Here is a 27,500-nt window from a genome sequence, read left to right on the forward strand (position 1 = left end):
ACAGGGTTCCAAACCACACTCGTGTAGTGTAGCGACTACACCAGGAACAGGGTTCCAAACCACACCCAAAACCACAAACCCCCGTGTAGTGTAGCGCACTACACCAGGAGCAGGGTTCCAAACCACACCCCGTGTAGTGTAGCGCACTACACCAGGAGCAGGGTTCCAAACCACACCCCGTGTAGTGTAGCGCACTACACCAGGAGCAGGGTTCCAAACCACACCCCGTGTAGTGTAGCGCACTACACCAGGAGCAGGGTTCCAAACCACACCCCGTGTAGTGTAGCGCACTACACCAGGAGCAGGGTTCCAAACCACACCCCGTGTAGTGTAGCGCACTACACCAGGAGCAGGGTTCCAAACCACACCCCGTGTAGTGTAGCGCACTACACCAGGAGCAGGGTTCCAAACCACACCCCGTGTAGTGTAGCGCACTACACCAGGAGCAGGGTTCCAAACCACACCCCGTGTAGTGTAGCGCACTACACCAGGAGCAGGGTTCCAAACCACACCCCGTGTAGTGCAGCGCACTACACCAGGAGCAGGGTTCCAAACCACACCCCGTGTAGTGCAGCGCACTACACCAGGAGCAGGGTTCCAAACCACACCCCGTGTAGTGCACTACACCAGGAGCAGGGTTCCAAACCACACCCCGTGTAGTGCACTACACCAGGAGCAGGGTTCCAAACCACACCCCGTGTAGTGCACTACACCAGGAGCAGGGTTCCAAACCACACCCCGTGTAGTGCACTACACCAGGAGCAGGGTTCCAAACCACACCCCGTGTAGTGCACTACACCAGGAGCAGGGTTCCAAACCACACCCCGTGTAGTGCACTACACCAGGAGCAGGGTTCCAAACCACACCCCGTGTAGTGCACTACACCAGGAGCAGGGTTCCAAACCACACCCCGTGTAGTGCACTACACCAGGAGCAGGGTTCCAAACCACACCCCGTGTAGTGCACTACACCAGGAGCAGGGTTCCAAACCACACCCGTGTAATGTAGTGCACTACATCAGGAACAGGGTTCAAACCACACCCGCGTAGTGCACTACACCAGGAGCAGGGTTCCAAACCACACCCCGCGTAGTGCACTACACCAGGAGCAGGGTTCCAAACCACACCCCGTGTAGTGCACTACACCAGGAGCAGGGTTCCAAACCACACCCCGTGTAGTGCACTACACCAGGAGCAGGGTTCCAAACCACACCCCGTGTAGTGCACTACACCAGGAGCAGGGTTCCAAACCACACCCCGTGTAGTGCACTACACCAGGAGCAGGGTTCCAAACCACACCCCGTGTAGTGCACTACACCAGGAGCAGGGTTCCAAACCACACCCCGTGTAGTGCACTACACCAGGAGCAGGGTTCCAAACCACACCCCGTGTAGTGCACTACACCAGGAACAGGGTTCCAAACCACACCCCGTGTAGTGCACTACATCAGGAACAGGGTTCCAAACCACACCCCGTGTAGTGCACTACACCAGGAGCAGGGTTCCAAACCACACCCCGTGTAGTGCACTACACCAGGAACAGGGTTCCAAACCACACCCGTGTAATGTAGTGCACTACATCAGGAACAGGGTTCCAAACCACACCCCGCGTAGTGCACTACACCAGGAACAGGGTTCCAAACCACACCCCGTATAGTGCACTACATCAGGAACACATTAAAACAGAACAGAATACTCTGGATATAAAATATACCAATCACACATCTGGAAAACGATCATCTTTGGAGTGTCGCTTCCTCCGTTCTCCAGAGAGAAGAAAAGGAGAGAGAGAGAGAGGGAGGGAGAGGGAGTGAGAGAGAGAGGTCATTAGAGGTCCATTCTACCCCAGACCAGTCCATTCTATTCGTCCATCGACGAGGGGGGGGGGGGGGTGGAAGAGTTCTCTCCCTGGAATGAACCATTATGACACCAGGCAGGGGTGCAGAGCCTCCAGAAAGTCTCCAGATAAAGGAGAGAGAGAAGGTCCAACGACAACTAAAGTCTGTCATCGTTCGTCTTGTTGCATAGCGAGGCGGTGGTTGCTTTAGTAACAGCCAGCCAGTTTCAGATGGAGGAGGAGTGTTTTGGGGAGGGTAAAGGGTGTGTCTTGGTCCATTTCAGTCCCCGTTTCTCTCCAACGCTGAGGGGTTATGGGTGTTTAGAACAACCCCCCCTTCACAAACACTCTCACAAGGTAGACTCTTTCTGGCGCTCGCGACCATTAGATGTCTTCTTGACTTTAGAGATGCCCTCCAACATACCTGACTCGTCACCTGTAGAGAGAAGAGAGGGAGAGAGAGAGGGGGAGAGAGGGGGAGAGAGAGGGAGGGGGAGAGAGGGTGAAGAGAGGGAGAGAGAGAGGGAGAGAGAGAGAGAGAGAGAGAGAGGGAGAGAGGGAGGGAGAGAGGGAGAGAGAGAGAGGGAGGGAGGGAGACAGAGAGAGGGAGGGAGGGAGACAGAGGGAGGGAGGGAGAGAGAGAGAGGGAGAGAGAGAGGGAGAGAGAGAGGGAGGGTTAGTTGAATACATGACATGTTTAAACATCCCAGGTGCGACCTCTCAAAACAACAACAGTCTCTTACACTTCATCCATCTCCACGTCCTCCTCGTCCAGGGGCAGCTGGAGGTAGGGGTTGTTGGACGCCGGGCGGAACTTATACCCCGTCAACACAAAGAAGATCAGAGTCGACACCTCCACTAGGAACTACAGGGAGGGACGGGGTAGAGAGGGAAAATAAAACGATCAGACCATTTCTCTAAAAACAACGAAGAAATGGATATCATCGGTGTCAAGAGTTTCACCGTGTGACATCATCAGAAGTGGACAGTGACGGCGTCTCACCTCGTAACACCACTGCCACTGGAAAGGCACCGTCACCTTCAGCAGGATGGCGATGATCCTCGTGAAGTAGATATAACACACTATCTACAGATGGAGAGAGGGAGGACGGAGAGAGTGAGGGAGGACGGAGAGAGTGAGGGAGGACGGAGAGAGTGAGGGAGGAGGAGGGAGAGAGGAAGGAGAGAGGAAGGATGGATGAGGGATGGAGGACGGACAGGGAGGGAAGAGGGATGATGGAGAGAGGGAGGGAGGGAGGACGGAGAGAGGGAAGGATGAGGGAGGAGGGATGATGGAGAGAGGAAGAATGGATGAGGGAGGAGGGAGGAAGGATGGATGAGGGAGGGAGGACGGAGAGAGGGGGAGGATGGATGAGGGAGGAGGGAGGAAGGATGGATGAGGGAGGGAGGACGGAGAGAGGACGAGGAAGGATGATGGAGAGAGGGAGGATGGATGAGGGAGAGGGACAGAGAGAGAGATTACCCATCCTGACATCTTTCAGAACTTTCACAGAAACATAAGTTAAAATTCAAATAACTGTGAGGAAGAGAGACAGATGTCCCCTCACCATGACGTAGTAATGTCTGAATAGTTTGAGTTTCTCCAGGTTCATGGCAGCTGAGGTAAACAAGGAGAGACAGACAGTATTACTACAGACAGCTACAGGAGAACTACAGGGGAACGACAGGGGAACACAGCACCAACTACAAGGTTCAAACTACATTTTTACTCAGCTATAGTTATTAACCACTGCTAACAGTTCATGAAATGTTTCCCTCCCTGTAGATGGCTCACCTTTCCCATCAGTGCTGGAAGCCTCTTGTAGGTGACGAATAGACCTGCAAACACACACACACAATCACACCACATTATCCTCTGATGGCCCGTCAGGGAGGAAGGAGCCCCCTTCTCAAACCCAACAGTAATAAGTCAACCAGGTCAACCATGAGGTCAACCAGGAACAATCCTCCTCCTAACAGTATACTGACCATACAACAGGGAAGAGGATGAGGTCAACCAGGAACAATCCTCCTAACAGAATACTGACCATATAACAGGGAAGAGGATGAGGTCAACCAGGAACAACACATCCTCCTAACAGAATACTGACCATACAACAGGGAAGAGGATGAGGTCAACCAGGAACAATCCTCCTAACATTATACTGACCATATAACAGGGAAGAGGATGAGGTCAACCAGGAACAATCCTCCTAACAGAATACTGACCATATAACAGGGAAGAGGATGAGGTCAACCAGGAACAATCCTCCTCCTGACAGTATACTGACCATATAACAGGGAAGAGGATGAGGTCAACCAGGAACAATCCTCCTAACAGAATACTGACCATATAACAGGGAAGAGGATGAGGTCAACCAGGAACAATCCTCCTAACAGAATACTGACCATATAACAGGGAAGAGGATGAGGTCAACCAGGAACAACACCTCCTAACAGAATACTGACCATATAACAGGGAAGAGGATGAGGTCAACCAGGAACAATCCTCCTAACAGTATACTGACCATATAACAGGGAAGAGGATGAGGTCAACCAGGAACAATCCTCCTAACAGAATACTGACCATATAACAGGGAAGAGGATGAGGTCAACCAGGAACAACACATCCTCCTAACAGAATACTGACCATATAACAGGGAAGAGGATGAGGTCAACCAGGAACAATCCTCCTAACAGTATACTGACCATACAACAGGGAAGAGGATGAGGTCAACCAGGAACAATCCTCCTAACAGAATACTGACCATACAACAGGGAAGAGGATGAGGTCAACCAGGAACAATCCTCCTAACAGAATACTGACCATACAACAGGGAAGAGGATGAGGTCAACCAGGAACAATCCTCCTAACAGAATACTGACCATACAACAGGGAAGAGGATGAGGTCAACCAGGAACAACACATCCTCCTAACAGAATACTGACCATACAACAGGGAAGAGGATGAGGTCAACCAGAAACAACACCTCCTAACAGTATACTGACCATACAACAGGGAAGAGGATGAGGTCAACCAGGAACAACACATCCTCCTAACAGAATACTGACCATATAACAGGGAAGAGGATGAGGTCAACCAGGAACAATCCTCCTAACAGAATACTGACCATATAACAGGGAAGAGGATGAGGTCAACCAGGAACAACACCTCCTAACAGTATACTGACCATACAACAGGGAAGAGGATGAGGTCAACCAGGAACAATCCTCCTAACAGTATACTGACCATATAACAGGGAAGAGGATGAGGTCAACCAGGAACAATCCTCCTAACAGAATACTGACCATATAACAGGGAAGAGGATGAGGTCAACCAGGAACAATCCTCCTAACAGAATACTGACCATATAACAGGGAAGAGGATGAGGTCAACCAGGAACAACACCTCCTAACAGAATACTGACCATATAACAGGGAAGAGGATGAGGTCAACCAGGAACAATCCTCCTAACAGTATACTGACCATACAACAGGGAAGAGGATGAGGTCAACCAGGAACAATCCTCCTAACAGAATACTGACCATACAACAGGGAAGAGGATGAGGTCAACCAGGAACAATCCTCCTAACAGAATACTGACCATACAACAGGGAAGAGGATGAGGTCAACCAGGAACAACATCTCCTAACAGAATACTGACCATATAACAGGGAAGAGGATGAGGTCAACCAGGAACAATCCTCCTAACAGAATACTGACCATATAACAGGGAAGAGGATGAGGTCAACCAGGAACAATCCTCCTAACAGAATACTGACCATATAACAGGGAAGAGGATGAGGTCAACCAGGAACAATCCTCCTAACAGTATACTGACCATACAACAGGGAAGAGGATGAGGTCAACCAGGAACAATCCTCCTAACAGAATACTGACCATATAACAGGGAAGAGGATGAGGTCAACCAGGAACAATCCTCCTCCTAACAGAATACTGACCATATAACAGGGAAGAGGATGAGGTCAACCAGGAACAATCCTCCTCCTAACAGAATACTGACCATATAACAGGGAAGAGGATGAGGTCAACCAGGAACAACACATCCTCCTAACAGTATACTGACCATATAACAGGGAAGAGGATGAGGTCAACCAGGAACAATCCTCCTCTTGACAGTAAACTGACCATACAACAGGGAAGAGGATGAGGTCAACCAGGAACAACACATCCTCCTAACAGTATACTGACCATATAACAGGGAAGAGGATGAGGTCAACCAGGAACAATCCTCCTAACAGAATACTGACCATACAACAGGGAAGAGGATGAGGTCAACCAGGAACAATCCTCCTAACAGAATACTGACCATATAACAGGGAAGAGGATGAGGTCAACCAGGAACAATCCTCCTAACAGTATACTGAACATACAACAGGGAAGAGGATGAGGTCAACCAGGAACAATCCTCCTAACAGTATACTGACCATACAACAGGGAAGAGGATGAGGTCAACCAGGAACAATCCTCCTAACAGAATACTGACCATATAACAGGGAAGAGGATGAGGTCAACCAGGAACAATCCTCCTAACAGAATACTGACCATATAACAGGGAAGAGGATGAGGTCAACCAGGAACAATCCTCCTAACAGTATACTGACCATACAACAGGGAAGAGGATGAGGTCAACCAGGAACAATCCTCCTAACAGTATACTGACCATACAACAGGGAAGAGGATGAGGTCAACCAGGAACAATCCTACTCCTAACAGTATACTGACCATATAACAGGGAAGAGGATGAGGTCAACCAGGAACAATCCTCCTAACAGTATACTGACCATATAACAGGGAAGAGGATGAGGTCAACCAGGAACAATCCTCCTAACAGAATACTGACCATATAACAGGGAAGAGGATGAGGTCAACCAGGAACAATCCTCCTAACAGAATACTGACCATATAACAGGGAAGAGGATGAGGTCAACCAGGAACAATCCTCCTAACAGAATACTGACCATATAACAGGGAAGAGGATGAGGTCAACCAGGAACAATCCTCCTAACAGAATACTGACCATATAACAGGGAAGAGGATGAGGTCAACCAGGAACAATCCTAACAGAATACTGACCATACAACAGGGAAGAGGATGAGGTCAACCAGGAACAACATCTCCTCCTAACAGAATACTGACCATACAACAGGGAAGAGGATGAGGTCAACCAGGAACAACACATCCTCCTAACAGTATACTGACCATACAACAGGGAAGAGGATGAGGTCAACCAGGAACAATCCTCCTAACAGAATACTGACCATATAACAGGGAAGAGGATGAGGTCAACCAGGAACAATCCTAACAGAATACTGACCATACAACAGGGAAGAGGATGAGGTCAACCAGGAACAATCCTAACAGAATACTGACCATATAACAGGGAAGAGGATGAGGTCAACCAGGAACAATCCTCCTAACAGTATACTGACCATATAACAGGGAAGAGGATGAGGTCAACCAGGAACAATCCTCCTCCTAACAGTATACTGACCATACAACAGGGAAGAGGATGAGGTCAACCAGAAACAACACCTCCTAACAGAATACTGACCATATAACAGGGAAGAGGATGAGGTCAACCAGGAACAATCCTCCTAACAGAATACTGACCATATAACAGGGAAGAGGATGAGGTCAACCAGGAACAATCCTCCTAACAGAATACTGACCATATAACAGGGAAGAGGATGAGGTCAACCAGGAACAATCCTCCTAACAGAATACTGACCATACAACAGGGAAGAGGATGAGGTCAACCAGGAACAATCCTCCTAACAGAATACTGACCATATAACAGGGAAGAGGATGAGGTCAACCAGGAACAATCCTCCTAACAGAATACTGACCATACAACAGGGAAGAGGATGAGGTCAACCAGGAACAACACCTCCTAACAGAATACTGACCATATAACAGGGAAGAGGATGAGGTCAACCAGAAACAATCCTCCTAAAAGAATACTGACCATACAACAGGGAAGAGGATGAGGTCAACCAGGAACAATCCTCCTAACAGTATACTGACCATACAACAGGGAAGAGGATGAGGTCAACCAGGAACAATCCTCCTAACAGAATACTGACCATATAACAGGGAAGAGGATGAGGTCAACCAGGAACAACACCTCCTAACAGTATACTGACCATACAACAGGGAAGAGGATGAGGTCAACCAGGAACAACACCTCCTAACAGTATACTGACCATACAACAGGGAAGAGGATGAGGTCAACCAGGAACAATCCTCCTCCTAACAGAATACTGACCATATAACAGGGAAGAGGATGAGGTCAACCAGGAACAATCCTCCTAACAGTATACTGACCATACAACAGGGAAGAGGATGAGGTCAACCAGGAACAACACCTCCTAACAGAATACTGACCATATAACAGGGAAGAGGATGAGGTCAACCAGGAACAATCCTCCTCCTAACAGAATACTGACCATACAACAGGGAAGAGGATGAGGTCAACCAGGAACAATCCTCCTAACAGTATACTGACCATATAACAGGGAAGAGGATGAGGTCAACCAGGAACAATCCTCCTAACAGTATACTGACCATATAACAGGGAAGAGGATGAGGTCAACCAGGAACAATCCTCCTCCTAACAGTATACTGACCATACAACAGGGAAGAGGATGAGGTCAACCAGGAACAATCCTCCTAACAGTATACTGACCATACAACAGGGAAGAGGATGAGGTCAACCAGGAACAATCCTCCTCCTAACAGTATACTGACCATACAACAGGGAAGAGGATGAGGTCAACCAGGAACAATCCTCCTAACAGAATACTGACCATATAACAGGGAAGAGGATGAGGTCAACCAGAAACAATCATCCTAACAGTATACTGACCATACAACAGGGAAGAGGATGAGGTCAACCAGGAACAATCCTCCTAACAGTATACTGACCATACAACAGGGAAGAGGATGAGGTCAACCAGGAACAATCCTCCTAACAGTATACTGACCATACAACAGGCAAAAGGATGAGGTCAACCAGGAACAACACCTTCTCCTGACAGTATACTGACCATACAACAGGGAAGAGGATGAGGTCAACCAGGAACAACACCTTCTCCTGACAGTATACTGACCATACAACAGGGAAAAGGATGAGGTCAACCAGAAACAATCATCCTAACAGTATACTGACCATACAACAGGGAAGAGGATGAGGTCAACCAGGAACAATCCTCCTCCTAACAGAATACTGACCATACAACAGGGAAGAGGATGAGGTCAACCAGGAACAATCCTCCTCTTGACAGTATACTGACCATACAACAGGGAAGAGGATGAGGTCAACCAGGAACAATCCTCCTAACAGAATATTGACCATATAACAGGGAAGAGGATGAGGTCAACCAGGAACAATCCTCCTCCTAACAGAATACTGACCATATAACAGGGAAGAGGATGAGGTCAACCAGAAACAATCCTCCTAACAGTATACTGACCATATAACAGGGAAGAGGATGAGGTCAACCAGGAACAATCCTCCTCCTAACAGTATACTGACCATACAACAGGGAAGAGGATGAGGTCAACCAGGAACAATCCTCCTAACAGAATACTGACCATATAACAGGGAAGAGGATGAGGTCAACCAGAAACAATCCTCCTCCTAACAGTATACTGACCATACAACAGGGAAGAGGATGAGGTCAACCAGGAACAATCCTCCTAACAGAATACTGACCATACAACAGGGAAGAGGATGAGGTCAACCAGGAACAATCCCCCTAACAGTATACTGACCATATAACAGGGAAGAGGATGAGGTCAACCAGGAACAATCCTCCTAACAGTATACTGACCATATAACAGGGAAGAGGATGAGGTCAACCAGGAACAATCCTCCTAACAGTATACTGACCATATAACAGGGAAGAGGATGAGGTCAACCAGGAACAATCCTCCTAACAGAATACTGACCATACAACAGGGAAGAGGATGAGGTCAACCAGGAACAATCCTCCTAACAGAATACTGACCATATAACAGGGAAGAGGATGAGGTCAACCAGGAACAATCCTCCTAACAGAATACTGACCATATAACAGGGAAGAGGATGAGGTCAACCAGGAACAATCCTCCTAACAGAATACTGACCATATAACAGGGAAGAGGATGAGGTCAACCAGGAACAATCCTCCTCCTAACAGAATACTGACCATATAACAGGGAAGAGGATGAGGTCAACCAGAAACAATCCTCCTAACAGTATACTGACCATATAACAGGGAAGAGGATGAGGTCAACCAGGAACAATCCTCCTAACAGTATACTGACCATATAACAGGGAAGAGGATGAGGTCAACCAGGAACAATCCTCCTAACAGAATACTGACCATACAACAGGGAAGAGGATGAGGTCAACCAGGAACAATCCTCCTAACAGAATACTGACCATACAACAGGGAAGAGGATGAGGTCAACCAGGAACAATCCTCCTCCTAACAGTATACTGACCATACAACAGGGAAGAGGATGAGGTCAACCAGGAACAATCCTCCTAACAGTATACTGACCATACAACAGGGAAGAGGATGAGGTCAACCAGGAACAATCCTCCTAACAGAATACTGACCATATAACAGGGAAGAGGATGAGGTCAACCAGGAACAATCCTCCTAACAGAATAGTGACCATATAACAGGGAAGAGGATGAGGTCAACCAGGAACAATCCTCCTCCTACAGTATACTGACCATACAACAGGGAAGAGGATGAGGTCAACCAGGAACAATCCTCCTCCTAACAGTATACTGACCATACAACAGGGAAGAGGATGAGGTCAACCAGGAACAATCCTCCTAACAGAATACTGACCATATAACAGGGAAGAGGATGAGGTCAACCAGAAACAATCATCCTAACAGTATACTGACCATACAACAGGGAAGAGGATGAGGTCAACCAGGAACAATCCTCCTAACAGTATACTGACCATACAACAGGGAAAAGGATGAGGTCAACCAGAAACAATCATCCTAACAGTATACTGACCATACAACAGGGAAGAGGATGAGGTCAACCAGGAACAATCCTCCTCCTAACAGAATACTGACCATACAACAGGGAAGAGGATGAGGTCAACCAGGAACAATCCTCCTCTTGACAGTATACTGACCATACAACAGGGAAGAGGATGAGGTCAACCAGGAACAATCCTCCTAACAGAATATTGACCATATAACAGGGAAGAGGATGAGGTCAACCAGGAACAATCCTCCTCCTAACAGAATACTGACCATATAACAGGGAAGAGGATGAGGTCAACCAGGAACAACACCTCCTAACAGAATACTGACCATATAACAGGGAAGAGGATGAGGTCAACCAGGAACAATCCTCCTAACAGAATACTGACCATATAACAGGGAAGAGGATGAGGTCAACCAGGAACAATCCTCCTAACAGTATACTGACCATACAACAGGGAAGAGGATGAGGTCAACCAGAAACAATCCTCCTAACAGTATACTGACCATATAACAGGGAAGAGGATGAGGTCAACCAGGAACAATCCTCCTCCTAACAGTATACTGACCATACAACAGGGAAGAGGATGAGGTCAACCAGGAACAATCCTCCTAACAGAATACTGACCATATAACAGGGAAGAGGATGAGGTCAACCAGGAACAATCCTCCTAACAGAATACTGACCATACAACAGGGAAGAGGATGAGGTCAACCAGGAACAATCCTCCTCCTAACAGTATACTGACCATACAACAGGGAAGAGGATGAGGTCAACCAGGAACAATCCTCCTAACAGTATACTGACCATACAACAGGGAAGAGGATGAGGTCAACCAGGAACAATCCTCCTAACAGAATACTGACCATATAACAGGGAAGAGGATGAGGTCAACCAGGAACAATCCTCCTAACAGAATAGTGACCATATAACAGGGAAGAGGATGAGGTCAACCAGGAACAATCCTCCTCCTACAGTATACTGACCATACAACAGGGAAGAGGATGAGGTCAACCAGGAACAATCCTCCTCCTAACAGTATACTGACCATACAACAGGGAAGAGGATGAGGTCAACCAGGAACAATCCTCCTAACAGAATACTGACCATATAACAGGGAAGAGGATGAGGTCAACCAGAAACAATCATCCTAACAGTATACTGACCATACAACAGGGAAGAGGATGAGGTCAACCAGGAACAATCCTCCTAACAGTATACTGACCATACAACAGGGAAAAGGATGAGGTCAACCAGAAACAATCATCCTAACAGTATACTGACCATACAACAGGGAAGAGGATGAGGTCAACCAGGAACAATCCTCCTCCTAACAGAATACTGACCATACAACAGGGAAGAGGATGAGGTCAACCAGGAACAATCCTCCTCTTGACAGTATACTGACCATACAACAGGGAAGAGGATGAGGTCAACCAGGAACAATCCTCCTAACAGAATATTGACCATATAACAGGGAAGAGGATGAGGTCAACCAGGAACAATCCTCCTCCTAACAGAATACTGACCATATAACAGGGAAGAGGATGAGGTCAACCAGGAACAACACCTCCTAACAGAATACTGACCATATAACAGGGAAGAGGATGAGGTCAACCAGGAACAATCCTCCTAACAGAATACTGACCATATAACAGGGAAGAGGATGAGGTCAACCAGGAACAATCCTCCTAACAGTATACTGACCATACAACAGGGAAGAGGATGAGGTCAACCAGAAACAATCCTCCTAACAGTATACTGACCATATAACAGGGAAGAGGATGAGGTCAACCAGGAACAATCCTCCTCCTAACAGTATACTGACCATACAACAGGGAAGAGGATGAGGTCAACCAGGAACAATCCTCCTAACAGAATACTGACCATATAACAGGGAAGAGGATGAGGTCAACCAGGAACAATCCTCCTCCTAACAGTATACTGACCATACAACAGGGAAGAGGATGAGGTCAACCAGGAACAACATCTCCTAACAGAATACTGACCATACAACAGGGAAGAGGATGAGGTCAACCAGGAACAATCCTCCTAACAGAATACTGACCATATAACAGGGAAGAGGATGAGGTCAACCAGGAACAATCCTCCTAACAGAATACTGACCATACAACAGGGAAGAGGATGAGGTCAACCAGGAACAATCCTCCTAACAGTATACTGACCATATAACAGGGAAGAGGATGAGGTCAACCAGGAACAATCCTCCTAACAGTATACTGACCATACAACAGGGAAGAGGATGAGGTCAACCAGGAACAATCCTCCTAACAGAATACTGACCATACAACAGGGAAGAGGATGAGGTCAACCAGGAACAATCCTCCTAACAGAATACTGACCATACAACAGGGAAGAGGATGAGGTCAACCGGGAACAACACCTCCTCTTGACAGTATACTGACCATACAACAGGGAAGAGGATGAGGTCAACCAGGAACAATCCCCCTAACAGAATACTGACCATATAACAGGGAAGAGGATGAGGTCAACCAGGAACAATCCTCCTAACAGAATACTGACCATATAACAGGGAAGAGGATGAGGTCAACCAGGAACAATCCTCCTAACAGAATACTGACCATACAACAGGGAAGAGGATGAGGTCAACCAGGAACAATCCTCCTAACAGTATACTGACCATATAACAGGGAAGAGGATGAGGTCAACCAGGAACAATCCTCCTCCTAACAGTATACTGACCATACAACAGGGAAGAGGATGAGGTCAACCAGGAACAATACTCCTAACAGTATACTGACCATACAACAGGGAAGAGGATGAGGTCAACCAGGAACAATCCTCCTACAGTATACTGACCATATAACAGGGAAGAGGATGAGGTCAACCAGGAACAATCCTCCTACAGTATACTGACCATACAACAGGGAAGAGGATGAGGTCAACCAGGAACAATCCTCCTAACAGTATACTGACCATATAACAGGGAAGAGGATGAGGTCAACCAGGAACAATCCTCCTAACATTATACTGACCATATAACAGGGAAGAGGATGAGGTCAACCAGGAACAATCCTCCTAACAGAATACTGACCATATAACAGGGAAGAGGATGAGGTCAACCAGGAACAATCCTCCTAACAGAATACTGACCATACAACAGGGAAGGGATGAGGTCAACCAGGAACAATCCTCCTAACAGAATACTGACCATATAACAGGGAAGAGGATGAGGTCAACCAGGAACAATCCTCCTAACAGAATACTGACCATACAACAGGGAAGAGGATGAGGTCAACCAGGAACAATCCTCCTAACAGAATACTGACCATATAACAGGGAAGAGGATGAGGTCAACCAGGAACAATCCTCCTAACATTATACTGACCATACAACAGGGAAGAGGATGAGGTCAACCAGGAACAATCCTCCTAACAGAATACTGACCATATAACAGGGAAGAGGATGAGGTCAACCAGGAACAATCCTCCTCCTAACAGAATACTGACCATATAACAGGGAAGAGGATGAGGTCAACCAGGAACAATCCTCCTAACAGAATACTGACCATACAACAGGGAAGAGGATGAGGTCAACCAGGAACAATCCTCCTAACAGAATACTGACCATACAACAGGGAAGAGGATGAGGTCAACCAGGAACAATCCTAACAGAATACTGACCATATAACAGGGAAGAGGATGAGGTCAACCAGGAACAATCCTCCTAACAGTATACTGACCATATAACAGGGAAGAGGATGAGGTCAACCAGGAACAATCCTCCTCCTAACAGTATACTGACCATATAACAGGGAAGAGGATGAGGTCAACCAGGAACAATCCTCCTAACAGTATACTGACCATACAACAGGGAAGAGGATGAGGTCAACCAGGAACAATCCTCCTAACAGAATACTGACCATATAACAGTGAAGAGGATGAGGTCAACCAGGAACAATCCTCCTCTTGACAGAATACTGACCATACAACAGGGAAGAGGATGAGGTCAACCAGGAACAATCCTCCTCCTAACAGTATACTGACCATACAACAGGGAAGAGGATGAGGTCAACCAGGAACAATCCTCCTAACAGAATACTGACCATATAACAGGGAAGAGGATGAGGTCAACCAGGAACAATCCTCCTAACAGAATACTGACCATATAACAGGGAAGAGGATGAGGTCAACCAGGAACAATCCTCCTCCTAACAGTATACTGACCATATAACAGGGAAGAGGATGAGGTCAACCAGGAACAATCCTCCTCCTGACAGTATACTGACCATATAACAGGGAAGAGGATGAGGTCAACCAGGAACAATCCTCCTAACAGAATACTGACCATATAACAGGGAAGAGGATGAGGTCAACCAGGAACAACATCTCCTAACAGAATACTGACCATATAACAGGGAAGAGGATGAGGTCAACCAGGAACAATCCTCCTAACAGAATACTGACCATACAACAGGGAAGAGGATGAGGTCAACCAGGAACAATCCTCCTAACAGAATACTGACCATATAACAGGGAAGAGGATGAGGTCAACCAGGAACAATCCTCCTAACAGAATACTGACCATACAACAGGGAAGAGGATGAGGTCAACCAGGAACAATCCTCCTCCTAACAGAATACTGACCATATAACAGGGAAGAGGATGAGGTCAACCAGGAACAATACTCCTAACATTATACTGACCATACAACAGGGAAGAGGATGAGGTCAACCAGGAACAATCCTCCTAACAGAATACTGACCATATAACAGGGAAGAGGATGAGGTCAACCAGGAACAATCCTCCTAACAGAATACTGACCATATAACAGGGAAGAGGATGAGGTCAACCAGGAACAATCCTCCTAACAGAATACTGACCATATAACAGGGAAGAGGATGAGGTCAACCAGGAACAATCCTCCTCCTAACAGTATACTGACCATATAACAGGGAAGAGGATGAGGTCAACCAGGAACAATCCTCCTCCTGACAGTATACTGACCATATAACAGGGAAGAGGATGAGGTCAACCAGGAACAATCCTCCTAACAGAATACTGACCATATAACAGGGAAGAGGATGAGGTCAACCAGGAACAACATCTCCTAACAGAATACTGACCATATAACAGGGAAGAGGATGAGGTCAACCAGGAACAATCCTCCTAAAAGAATACTGACCATATAACAGGGAAGAGGATGAGGTCAACCAGGAACAACACCTCCTAACAGAATACTGACCATATAACAGGGAAGAGGATGAGGTCAACCAGGAACAATCCTAACAGAATACTGACCATATAACAGGGAAGAGGATGAGGTCAACCAGGAACAATCCTCCTAACAGTATACTGACCATATAACAGGGAAGAGGATGAGGTCAACCAGGAACAATCCTCCTCCTAACAGTATACTGACCATATAACAGGGAAGAGGATGAGGTCAACCAGGAACAATCCTCCTAACAGTATACTGACCATACAACAGGGAAGAGGATGTGGTCAACCAGGAACAATCCTCCTAACAGAATACTGACCATATAACAGGGAAGAGGATGAGGTCAACCAGGAACAATCCTCCTCTTGACATAATACTGACCATACAACAGGGAAGAGGATGAGGTCAACCAGGAACAATCCTCCTCCTAACAGTATACTGACCATACAACAGGGAAGAGGATGAGGTCAACCAGGAACAATCCTCCTAACAGAATACTGACCATATAACAGGGAAGAGGATGAGGTCAACCAGGAACAATCCTCCTAACAGAATACTGACCATATAACAGGGAAGAGGATGAGGTCAACCAGGAACAATCCTCCTCCTAACAGTATACTGACCATATAACAGGGAAGAGGATGAGGTCAACCAGGAACAATCCTCCTCCTGACAGTATACTGACCATATAACAGGGAAGAGGATGAGGTCAACCAGGAACAATCCTCCTAACAGAATACTGACCATATAACAGGGAAGAGGATGAGGTCAACCAGGAACAACATCTCCTAACAGAATACTGACCATATAACAGGGAAGAGGATGAGGTCAACCAGGAACAATCCTCCTAAAAGAATACTGACCATATAACAGGGAAGAGGATGAGGTCAACCAGGAACAACACCTCCTAACAGAATACTGACCATATAACAGGGAAGAGGATGAGGTCAACCAGGAACAATCCTCCTAACAGAATACTGACCATATAACAGGGAAGAGGATGAGGTCAACCAGAAACAACACCTCCTAACAGTATACTGACCATATAACAGGGAAGAGGATGAGGTCAACCAGGAACAATCCTCCTAACAGAATACTGACCATATAACAGGGAAGAGGATGAGGTCAACCAGGAACAATCCTCCTAACAGAATACTGACCATATAACAGGGAAGAGGATGAGGTCAACCAGAAACAACACCTCCTAACAGTATACTGACCATACAACAAGGAAGAGGATGAGGTCAACCAGGAACAATCCTCCTAACAGAATACTGACCATATAACAGGGAAGAGGATGAGGTCAACCAGGAACAATCCTCCTAACAGAATACTGACCATATAACAGGGAAGAGGATGAGGTCAACCAGGAACAATCCTCCTAACAGAATACTGACCATATAACAGGGAAGAGGATGAGGTCAACCAGGAACAATCCTCCTAACAGTATACTGACCATACAACAGGGAAGAGGATGAGGTCAACCAGAAACAACACCTCCTAACAGTATACTGACCATATAACAGGGAAGAGGATGAGGTCAACCAGGAACAATCCTCCTAACAGTATACTGACCATATAACAGGGAAGAGGATGAGGTCAACCAGGAACAATCCTCCTCCTAACAGTATACTGACCATATAACAGGGAAGAGGATGAGGTCAACCAGGAACAATCCTCCTAACAGAATACTGACCATATAACAGGGAAGAGGATGAGGTCAACCAGGAACAATCCTCCTAACAGAATACTGACCATATAACAGGGAAGAGGATGAGGTCAACCGGGAACAACATCTCCTAACAGAATACTGACCATATAACAGGGAAGAGGATGAGGTCAACCAGGAACAATCCTCCTAACAGTATACTGACCATATAACAGGGAAGAGGATGAGGTCAACCAGGAACAATCCTCCTAACAGAATACTGACCATATAACAGGGAAGAGGATGAGGTCAACCAGAAACAATCCTCCTCCTAACAGAATACTGACCATATAACAGGGAAGAGGATGAGGTCAACCAGGAACAATCCTCCTAACAGAATACTGACCATATAACAGGGAAGAGGATGAGGTCAACCAGGAACAATCCTCCTAACAGAATACTGACCATATAACAGGGAAGAGGATGAGGTCAACCAGGAACAATCCTCCTAACAGAATACTGACCATACAACAGGGAAGAGGATGAGGTCAACCAGGAACAATCCTCCTAACAGAATACTGACCATACAACAGGGAAGAGGATGAGGTCAACCAGGAACAATCCTCCTAACAGAATACTGACCATACAACAGGGAAGAGGATGAGGTCAACCAGGAACAATCCTCCTAACAGTATACTGACCATATAACAGGGAAGAGGATGAGGTCAACCAGGAACAACACATCCTCCTAACAGTATACTGACCATATAACAGGGAAGAGGATGAGGTCAACCAGGAACAACACCTTCTCCTGACAGTATACTGACCATACAACAGGGAAGAGGATGAGGTCAACCAGGAACAATCCTCCTCTTGACAGTATACTGACCATATAACAGGGAAGAGGATGAGGTCAACCAGGAACAACACATCCTCCTAACAGAATACTGACCATACAATAGGGAAGAGGATGAGGTCAATCAGGAACAATCCTCCTAACAGTATACTGACCATACAACAGGGAAGAGGATGAGGTCAACCAGGAACAATCCTCCTAACAGTATACTGACCATACAACAGGGAAGAGGATGAGGTCAACCAGGAACAATCCTCCTAACAGTATACTGACCATACAACAGGGAAGAGGATGAGGTCAACCAGGAACAACACCTCCTACCAGAATACTGACCATATAACAGGGAAGAGGATGAGGTCAACCAGGAACAATCCTCCTAACAGTATACTGACCATACAACAGGGAAGAGGATGAGGTCAACCAGGAACAACACCTCCTACCAGAATACTGACCATATAACAGGGAAGAGGATGAGGTCAACCAGGAACAACACATCCTCCTAACAGTATACTGACCATACAACAGGGAAGAGGATGAGGTCAACCAGGAACAATCCTCCTAACAGAATACTGACCATACAACAGGGAAGAGGATGAGGTCAACCAGGAACAATCCTCCTAACAGTATACTGACCATACAACAGGGAAGAGGATGAGGTCAACCAAGAACAATCCTCCTAACAGAATACTGACCATACAACAGGGAAGAGGATGAGGTCAACCAGGAACAATACTCCTAACAGTATACTGACCATACAACAGGGAAGAGGATGAGGTCAACCAGGAACAATCCTCCTAACAGAATACTGACCATATAACAGGGAAGAGGATGAGGTCAACCAGGAACAATCCTCCTAACAGAATACTGACCATACAACAGGGAAGAGGATGAGGTCAACCAGGAACAATCCTCCTAACAGAATACTGACCATATAACAGGGAAGAGGATGAGGTCAACCAGGAACAACACATCCTCCTAACAGTATACTGACCATATAACAGGGAAGAGGATGAGGTCAACCAGGAACAATCCTCCTCCTAACAGTATACTGACCATATAACAGGGAAGAGGATGAGGTCAACCAGGAACAATCCTCCTAACAGAATACTGACCATACAACAGGGAAGAGGATGAGGTCAACCAGGAACAATCCTCCTAACAGTATACTGACCATACAACAGGGAAGAGGATGAGGTCAACCAGGAACAATCCTCCTCTTGACAGTATACTGACCATACAACAGGGAAGAGGATGAGGTCAACCAGGAACAATCCTCCTCTTGACAGTATACTGACCATACAACAGGGAAGAGGATGAGGTCAACCAGGAACAATCCTCCTCTTGACAGTATACTGACCATATAACAGGGAAGAGGATGAGGTCAACCAGGAACAATCCTCCTACAGTATACTGACCATATAACAGGGAAGAGGATGAGGTCAACCAGGAACAATCCTCCTAACAGTATACTGACCATATAACAGGGAAGAGGATGAGGTCAACCAGGAACAATCCTCCTACAGTATACTGACCATATAACAGGGAAGAGGATGAGGTCAACCAGGAACAATCCTCCTACAGTATACTGACCATATAACAGGGAAGAGGATGAGGTCAACCAGGAACAATCCTCCTACAGTATACTGACCATATAACAGGGAAGAGGATGAGGTCAACCAGGAACAATCCTCCTACAGTATACTGACAATATAACAGGGAAGATGATGAGGTCAACCAGGAACAATCCACCTAACAGTATACTGACCATACAACAGGGAAGAGGATGAGGTCAACCAGGAACAATCCTCCTCCTGACAGTATACTGACCATATAACAGGGAAGAGGATGAGGTCAACCAGGAACAATCCTCCTAACAGAATACTGACCATATAACAGGGAAGAGGATGAGGTCAACCAGGAACAATCCTCCTAACAGAATACTGACCATATAACAGGGAAGAGGATGAGGTCAACCAGGAACAATCCTCCTAACAGAATACTGACCATATAACAGGGAAGAGGATGAGGTCAACCAGGAACAATCCTCCTAACAGAATACTGACCATATAACAGGGAAGAGGATGAGGTCAACCAGGAACAATCCTCCTAACAGAATACTGACCATATAACAGGGAAGAGGATGAGGTCAACCAGGAACAATCCTCCTAACAGAATACTGACCATATAACAGGGAAGAGGATGAGGTCAACCAGGAACAATCCTCCTCCTAACAGAATACTGACCATATAACAGGGAAGAGGATGAGGTCAACCAGGAACAATCCTCCTAACAGTATACTGACCATATAACAGGGAAGAGGATGAGGTCAACCAGGAACAATCCTCCTAACAGTATACTGACCATACAACAGGGAAGAGGATGAGGTCAACCAGGAACAATCCTCCTAACAGTATACTGACCATACAACAGGGAAGAGGATGAGGTCAACCAGGAACAATCCTCCTACAGTATACTGACCATATAACAGGGAAGAGGATGAGGTCAACCAGGAACAATCCTCCTCCTAACAGAATACTGACCATACAACAGGGAAGAGGATGAGGTCAACCAGGAACAATCCTCCTAACAGAATACTGACCATATAACAGGGAAGAGGATGAGGTCAACCAGGAACAATCCTCCTAACAGTATACTGACCATATAACAGGGAAAAGGATGAGGTCAACCAGGAACAATCCTCCTCCTAACAGAATACTGACCATATAACAGGGAAGAGGATAGCTCCACAGCAGATGAGGTCAACCAGGAACAGAACCTCCTTCCACAGGGCGTACTCACTCGAGCCCTCCTCTGTAGACTCTATTATGATGTAGGCTACGTTGGCCAGAACCTGGGAGAGGGGTGGGGGAAGAGAGAGAGAGTGAGTGAGAGTCAAACTGGTGGAAGTTTGCCAGAGATGAAGAAGAATACATCACTAAATCCATCTCTGTCAGATCATTGGTTAACGCGTCTATCCGTCAATTCTGCACACCCCACCCCCAGGTGGGCATGTAGAGGGATGATGGGATGTTCTTGTCTAAAGATTTTCTGCATCATGTTCCAAGTTGTGTGTGGACCCCAATAAAAACTTCTTTGGGACTGGAGGGGCACTATTGAGTAGCTTGGATAAAAAGATGCCCAGAGTAAACTGCCTGCTACTCAGGCCTAAAAACTAGAATATGTATATAATAGTAGTAGATTTGGATAGAAAACACTCTGAAGTTTCTAAAACTGTTTGAATGATGTCTGTGAGTATAACAGAACTCATATGGCAGGCAATAACCTGAGGGAAAAAATCCAACCAGGAAGTGGGAAATCTGAGGTTTGTAGTTTTTCAAGTCATCGCCTATCAAATATACAGTGTCTATGGGGTCATATTGCAGGCTTCCACTAGATGTCAACAGTCTTTAGAACCTTGTTTGAGGCTTCAACTACGAAGTGGGAGAGAATGAGAGCTCTTTCAATCAGGTATCTGCCATGAGCTGATCACGCGTCCTCCCGTAAGAGCGACCTGCGTTCCATTGGATTTCTGTAGACAAAGGAATTCTCTGGTTGAAACATTATTGAAGATTTATGTTAAAAACATCCTAAAGATTGATTCTATACAAACTGTAACGGAACTTTTTTGACTTTGTCTGGACCTAGTGCTCGAGTCTCATGAATATGGTTTTGTGTACTAAAACGCACAAACAAAAAGGAGGTATTTGGACATAAATGGACTTTATCGAACAAAACAAACATTTATTGTGGAACTGGGATTCCTGGGAGTGCATTCTGATGAAGATCATCAAAGGTAAGTGAATATTTATAATGCTATTTCTGACTTTGGTTGACTCCACAACATGGCGGGTATCTGAATGGCTTGTTTGTGTCTGAGCGCTGTACTAGTCTTTTTGAAATCTGACACAGCGGTTGCATTAAGGAGAAGTGGATCTAAAATTCCATGCATGACACTTGTATCTTTTAGCAATGCTTTTTTATGAGTATTTCTGTAAATTGATGTGGCCCTCTGCAAAATCACTGGATGTTTTGGAACTACTGAACATAACGCACCAATGTAAACTGAGATTTTTGGATATAAATATGAACTTTATCGAACAAAACGTACATGTATTGTGTAACAAAGTCCTATGAGTGTCATCTGATGAAGATCAAAGGTTAGTGATTCATTTTCTCTCTATTTCTGCTTTTTGTGACTCCTCTCTTTGGCTGGAAAAATGGCTGTGTTTTTCTGTGACTTGGCTCTGACCTAACATAATCGTTTGGTGTGCTTTCGTCGTAAAGCCTTATTGAAATCGGACACCGTGGCTGGATTTACAACAAGTTTGTCTTTAAAATGGTGTGAAATACTTGTATGTTTGAGGAATTGTAATTATGGGATTTCTGTTGTTTTGAAATTGTCGCCCTGCAGTTTCACTGGCTGTTGGCGAGGTGGGACGTTACCGTCCCAAATATCCCGGAGAGGTTAAGAGTAGCTGCTGCCTTTACAACAACTAATGGGGATCCTAATAAAATACCAACCCCCTCCTCCTCCCAGGTGTACCTGTAGAGGGATGATGATATAACCCCCCCTCCTCCCAGGTGTACCTGTAGAGGGATGATGATATAACCCCCCCCAGGTGTACCTGTAGTGGGATGATGATATAACCCCCCCCCCCCTCTTCCCAGGTGTACCTGTAGAGGGAGGATGATGATATAACCCCCCCAGGTGTACCTGTAGAGGGATGATGATATACTACCCCCCCCCCCCCCAGGTGTACCTGTAGAGGGATGATGATATACTACCCCCCCCCCAGGTGTACCTGTAGAGGGATGATGATATACTACCCCCCCAGGTGTACCTGTAGAGGGATGATGATATAACCCCCCCAGGTGTACCTGTAGAGGGAGGATGATGATATAACCCCCCCCCCCCCAGGTGTACCTGTAGAGGGATGACGATCATGAAGATCTTCTTCTCCTTGTCTGACAGGATGTATTTAACGAAGGCCCAGCCAGTACCAATCAACGCCAGAGTGATGAACAGCAGAGCCCCCTTCAACCTGCACACAACACATTATCACACACCACATTATCACACACCACATTATGCACACAAACGTAACACACACACGTATCAAAACGTCACACTGATCAGAAACATACACACGCTTTACTCATGTCATATGTAAATACACTGCATTTCAGTCAATGCCACTCTGACATTGTTCGTCCTAATATTTATACATTTCTAAATTCCATTATTTTACTTTGAGATTTATGTGTATTGTTAGATACTACTGCACTGTTGGAGCGAGAAACAAAAGCATTTTGCTACACCTGCAATCTGCTAACCATGTGACCAATCACATCTGCTAACCATGTGACCAATCACATCTGCTAACCATGTGACCAATCACATCTGCTAACCATGTCTATGTGACCAATAACATCTGATAACCATGTGTATGTGACCAATAACATCTGCTAACCATGTGTATGTGACCAATAACATCTGCTGACCGTGTGTATGTGACCAATACCATCTGCTAACCATGTGTATGTGACCAATAACATCTGTTAAATATGTGTATGTGACCAATAAATGTGATATTATATATACACTATGACACCCATTTTATATAAACACACAGATGTATCATCCCCCCCCACACACACACCCTCCAGAAATATCACCCAGACTGAAATATCACCCAGACTGAAATATCACCCAGACTGAAATATCACCCAGAGTGAAATAACACCCAGAGTGAAATAACACCCAGAGTGAAATATCACCCAGAGTGAAATATCACCCAGAGTGAAATATCACCCAGAGTGAAATATCACCCAGACTGAAATATCACCCAGACTGAAATATCACCCAGACTGAAATATCACCCAGACTGAAATATCACCCAGACTGAAATATCACCCAGACTGAAATATCACCCAGGCTGAAATATCACCCAGACTGAAATATCACCCAGACTGAAATATCACCCAGACTGAAATATCACCCAGACTGAAATATCACCCAGACTGAAATATCACCCAGGCTGAAATATCACCCAGACTGAAATATCACCCAGACTGAAATATCACCCAGGCTGAAATAACACCCAGAGTGAAATATCACCCAGACTGAAATATCACCCAGACTGAAATATCACCCAGACTGAAATATCACCCAGGCTGAAATATCACCCAGACTGAAATATCACCCAGACTGAAATATCACCCAGGCTAAAATATCACCCAGACTAAAATATCACCCAGACTAAAATATCACCCAGACTAAAATATCACCCAGACTAAAATATCACCCAGAGTGAAATATCACCCAGAGTGAAATATCACCCAGAGTAAAATATCACCCAGACTGACAGGTGTGTGATGTAGTACATGACAGCCCATCCTTCTATGGGATGTCCCTCCGTGTTGATGAAGTGGTAGTTGATCTGGGAGGAGAGGAAGACCAACATGTTATAGGATATTCCATTGTACATCACAGGCAATTGTAATTTAGTGGGGTCGGTTCGGTGGAGGATGTACGTGGAGGTCCGTGTGTGTGGGCTGCTCAGTGGGTTGCTCTGTGGGTGTGGAGGTCAGTATGTATGCGTGTGTGTCTACATGTGTGTCTGTTGTACTCACGCTGTGGAAAACCAGGGAGATGGACTTGGTGAAGGCCAGAGCTGCCATCAGCCAGTGGATCTTAAACACACTGTACCTACAGGAGAGGACAAAGGAGTGGAAGAGAGAACAAGAGAGAACAAGAGAGAACAAGAGAGGACAGCCGAGGAAGAGAGAACAAGAGAGGACAGCAGAGGAAGAGAGGACAGCAGAGGAAGAGAGGACAGCAGAGGAAGAGAGGACAGCAGAGGAAGAGAGGACAGCAGAGGAAGAGAGAACAAGAGAGAGAGGAAGAGAGAACAAGAGAGAGAGGAAGAGAGAACGAGAGAGAGAGGAAGAGAGAACGAGAGAGAGAGGAAGAGAGAACGAGAGAGAGAGGAAGAGAGAACGAGAGAGAGAGGAAGAGAGAACGAGAGAGAGAGGAAGAGAGAACGAGAGAGAGAGAGGAAGAGAGAACGAGAGAGAGAGGAAGAGAGAACAAGAGAGAGAGAGGAAGAGAGAACGAGAGAGAGAGGAAGAGAGAACGAGAGAGAGAGAGAGAGAGAGAGAGAGAGAGAGAACGAGAGAGAGAGAGGATAGCAGAGGATAAGAAGGGTTATAAACTGTTTACTGTGTGCGTTCCTATGTGTACTGGTGCTTCATCAGTGTGTAGACCCAGAACAATGTCTGCTACAGGGTTTCCGGCTGATAAGATGAATGAATGAATATCCGATCAAAATAAAACTGAAGCCGGCCAGATTGTCCAGGGCTGCCCATCATACACCCTGCAGCACCATACTCTTCTCTCACTGCCTTATGAGCTGCTGAGAGACAGACAGAGAGAGAGCACAGGCTACTGTTGACTGTGAAGATAACAGGCCTCTTTCATTGCAGTAAAATGATCAGCAGAGAGTAGGTCTATAGAGAACAGCCTACGAGAAGAGAGCAGGTCTATAGAGAACAGCCTACGAGAAGGGTAGAGAGTAGGTCTATAGAGAACAGCCTACGAGAAGAGAGTAGGTCTATAGAGAACAGCCTACGAGAATGGTAGAGAGTAGGTCTATAAAGAACAGCCTACGAGAAGGGTAGAGAGTAGGTCTATAAAGAACAGCATACGAGAAGGGTAGAGAGTAGGTCTATAAAGAACAGCCTACGAGAAGAGTAGAGAGTAGAACTATAAAGAACAGCCTACGAGAAGGGTAGAGAGTAGGTCTATAAAGAACAGCCTACGAGAAGGGTAGAGAGTAGGTCTATAAAGAACAGCCTACGAGAAGAGTAGAGAGTAGGTCTATAAAGAACAGCCTACAAGAAGGGTAGAGAGTAGGTCTATAGAGAACAGCCTACGAGAAGGGTAGAGAGTAGGTCTATAAAGAACAGCCTACAAGAAGGGTAGAGAGTAGGTCTACAGAGAACAGCCTACAAGAAGAGTAGAGTAGGTCTAGAAAATTTCATTTCTGTTTTCTACAGGAAATGTGTAGAAAACAGCCTAGGAGTAGAGTAGGTCTGTAGAGAAACGCCTAGAAGAAGATTAGAGAATTAGAGAGTAGGTCTATAGAGAACAGCCTAGGAGAAGTGTAGGTCTACAGAGAACAGCCTAGGAGTAGAGTAGGTCTACAGAGAACAGCCTAGGAGAAGAGTAGGTCTACAGAGAACAGCCTAGGAGATGTGTAGGTCTATAGAGAACAGCCTAGGAGTAGAGTAGGTCTACAGAGAACAGCCTAGGAGAAGAGTAGGTCTACAGAGAACAGCCTAGGAGAAGAGTAGGTCTACAGAGAACAGCCTAGGAGAAGAGTAGGTCTACAGAGAACAGCCTAGGAGAAGAGTAGGTCTACAGAGAACAGCCTAGGAGAAGAGAGTAGGTCTATAGATAACAGCCTACAAGAAGAGTAGAGTAGGTCTAGAAAATTTCATTTCTGTTTTCTACAGGAAATGTGTAGAAAACAGCCTAGGAGAAGAGTAGAGTAGGTCTAGAAAATTTCATTTCTGTTTTCTACAGGAAATGTGTAGAAAACAGCCTAGGAGAAGAGTAGGTCTACAGAGAACAGCCTAGGAGAAGAGTAGGTCTATAGAGAACAGCCTAGGAGAAGAGTAGGTCTATAGAGAACAGCCTAGGAGAAGAGTAGGTCTATAGAGAACAGCCTAGGAGAAGAGTAGGTCTATAGAGAACAGCCTAGGAGAAGAGTAGGTCTACACAGAGAACAGCCTAGGAGGGTAATGACCTCCATGTGAATAAGTTTACTGTGCAACTCGCTATTTGGGTCGGATGTAATCTTTGAACTTAAATGTATTTATTTTTTTCCTATTTATAATAATTTGCTTTATAATTAGTGTTCCTGTATATCAT

At 45.8% G+C, this 27,500-nt stretch overlaps 1 protein-coding gene across 2 annotated transcripts in view; it reads right to left on the bottom strand.

Moving 5' to 3' along the window:
• Positions 1-2,559: 2,559 nt before the first annotated feature.
• The window catches only part of LOC135531271 (protein GPR108-like), a 39,028-nt gene continuing 14,087 nt past the window's right edge, over positions 2,560-27,500 (bottom strand). For both annotated transcript variants that reach the window (XM_064959396.1, XM_064959403.1), the window contains exons 10-17: positions 25,199-25,274; positions 24,932-25,005; positions 23,490-23,607; positions 21,286-21,416; positions 3,631-3,674; positions 3,404-3,453; positions 2,839-2,922; positions 2,560-2,700 (exon numbers count right to left, since the gene is read on the bottom strand). In XM_064959396.1, coding sequence (XP_064815468.1) covers positions 2,575-2,700; positions 2,839-2,922; positions 3,404-3,453; positions 3,631-3,674; positions 21,286-21,416; positions 23,490-23,607; positions 24,932-25,005; positions 25,199-25,274 — 703 coding nt within the window. In that variant the 3' untranslated portion in view covers positions 2,560-2,574. The remainder of the gene's footprint in view (positions 2,701-2,838; positions 2,923-3,403; positions 3,454-3,630; positions 3,675-21,285; positions 21,417-23,489; positions 23,608-24,931; positions 25,006-25,198; positions 25,275-27,500) is intronic.

The sequence above is a fragment of the Oncorhynchus masou genome, chromosome 5, assembly GCF_036934945.1.
Source record: "Oncorhynchus masou masou isolate Uvic2021 chromosome 5, UVic_Omas_1.1, whole genome shotgun sequence".
Taxonomy (NCBI): Eukaryota; Metazoa; Chordata; class Actinopteri; order Salmoniformes; family Salmonidae; genus Oncorhynchus; species Oncorhynchus masou.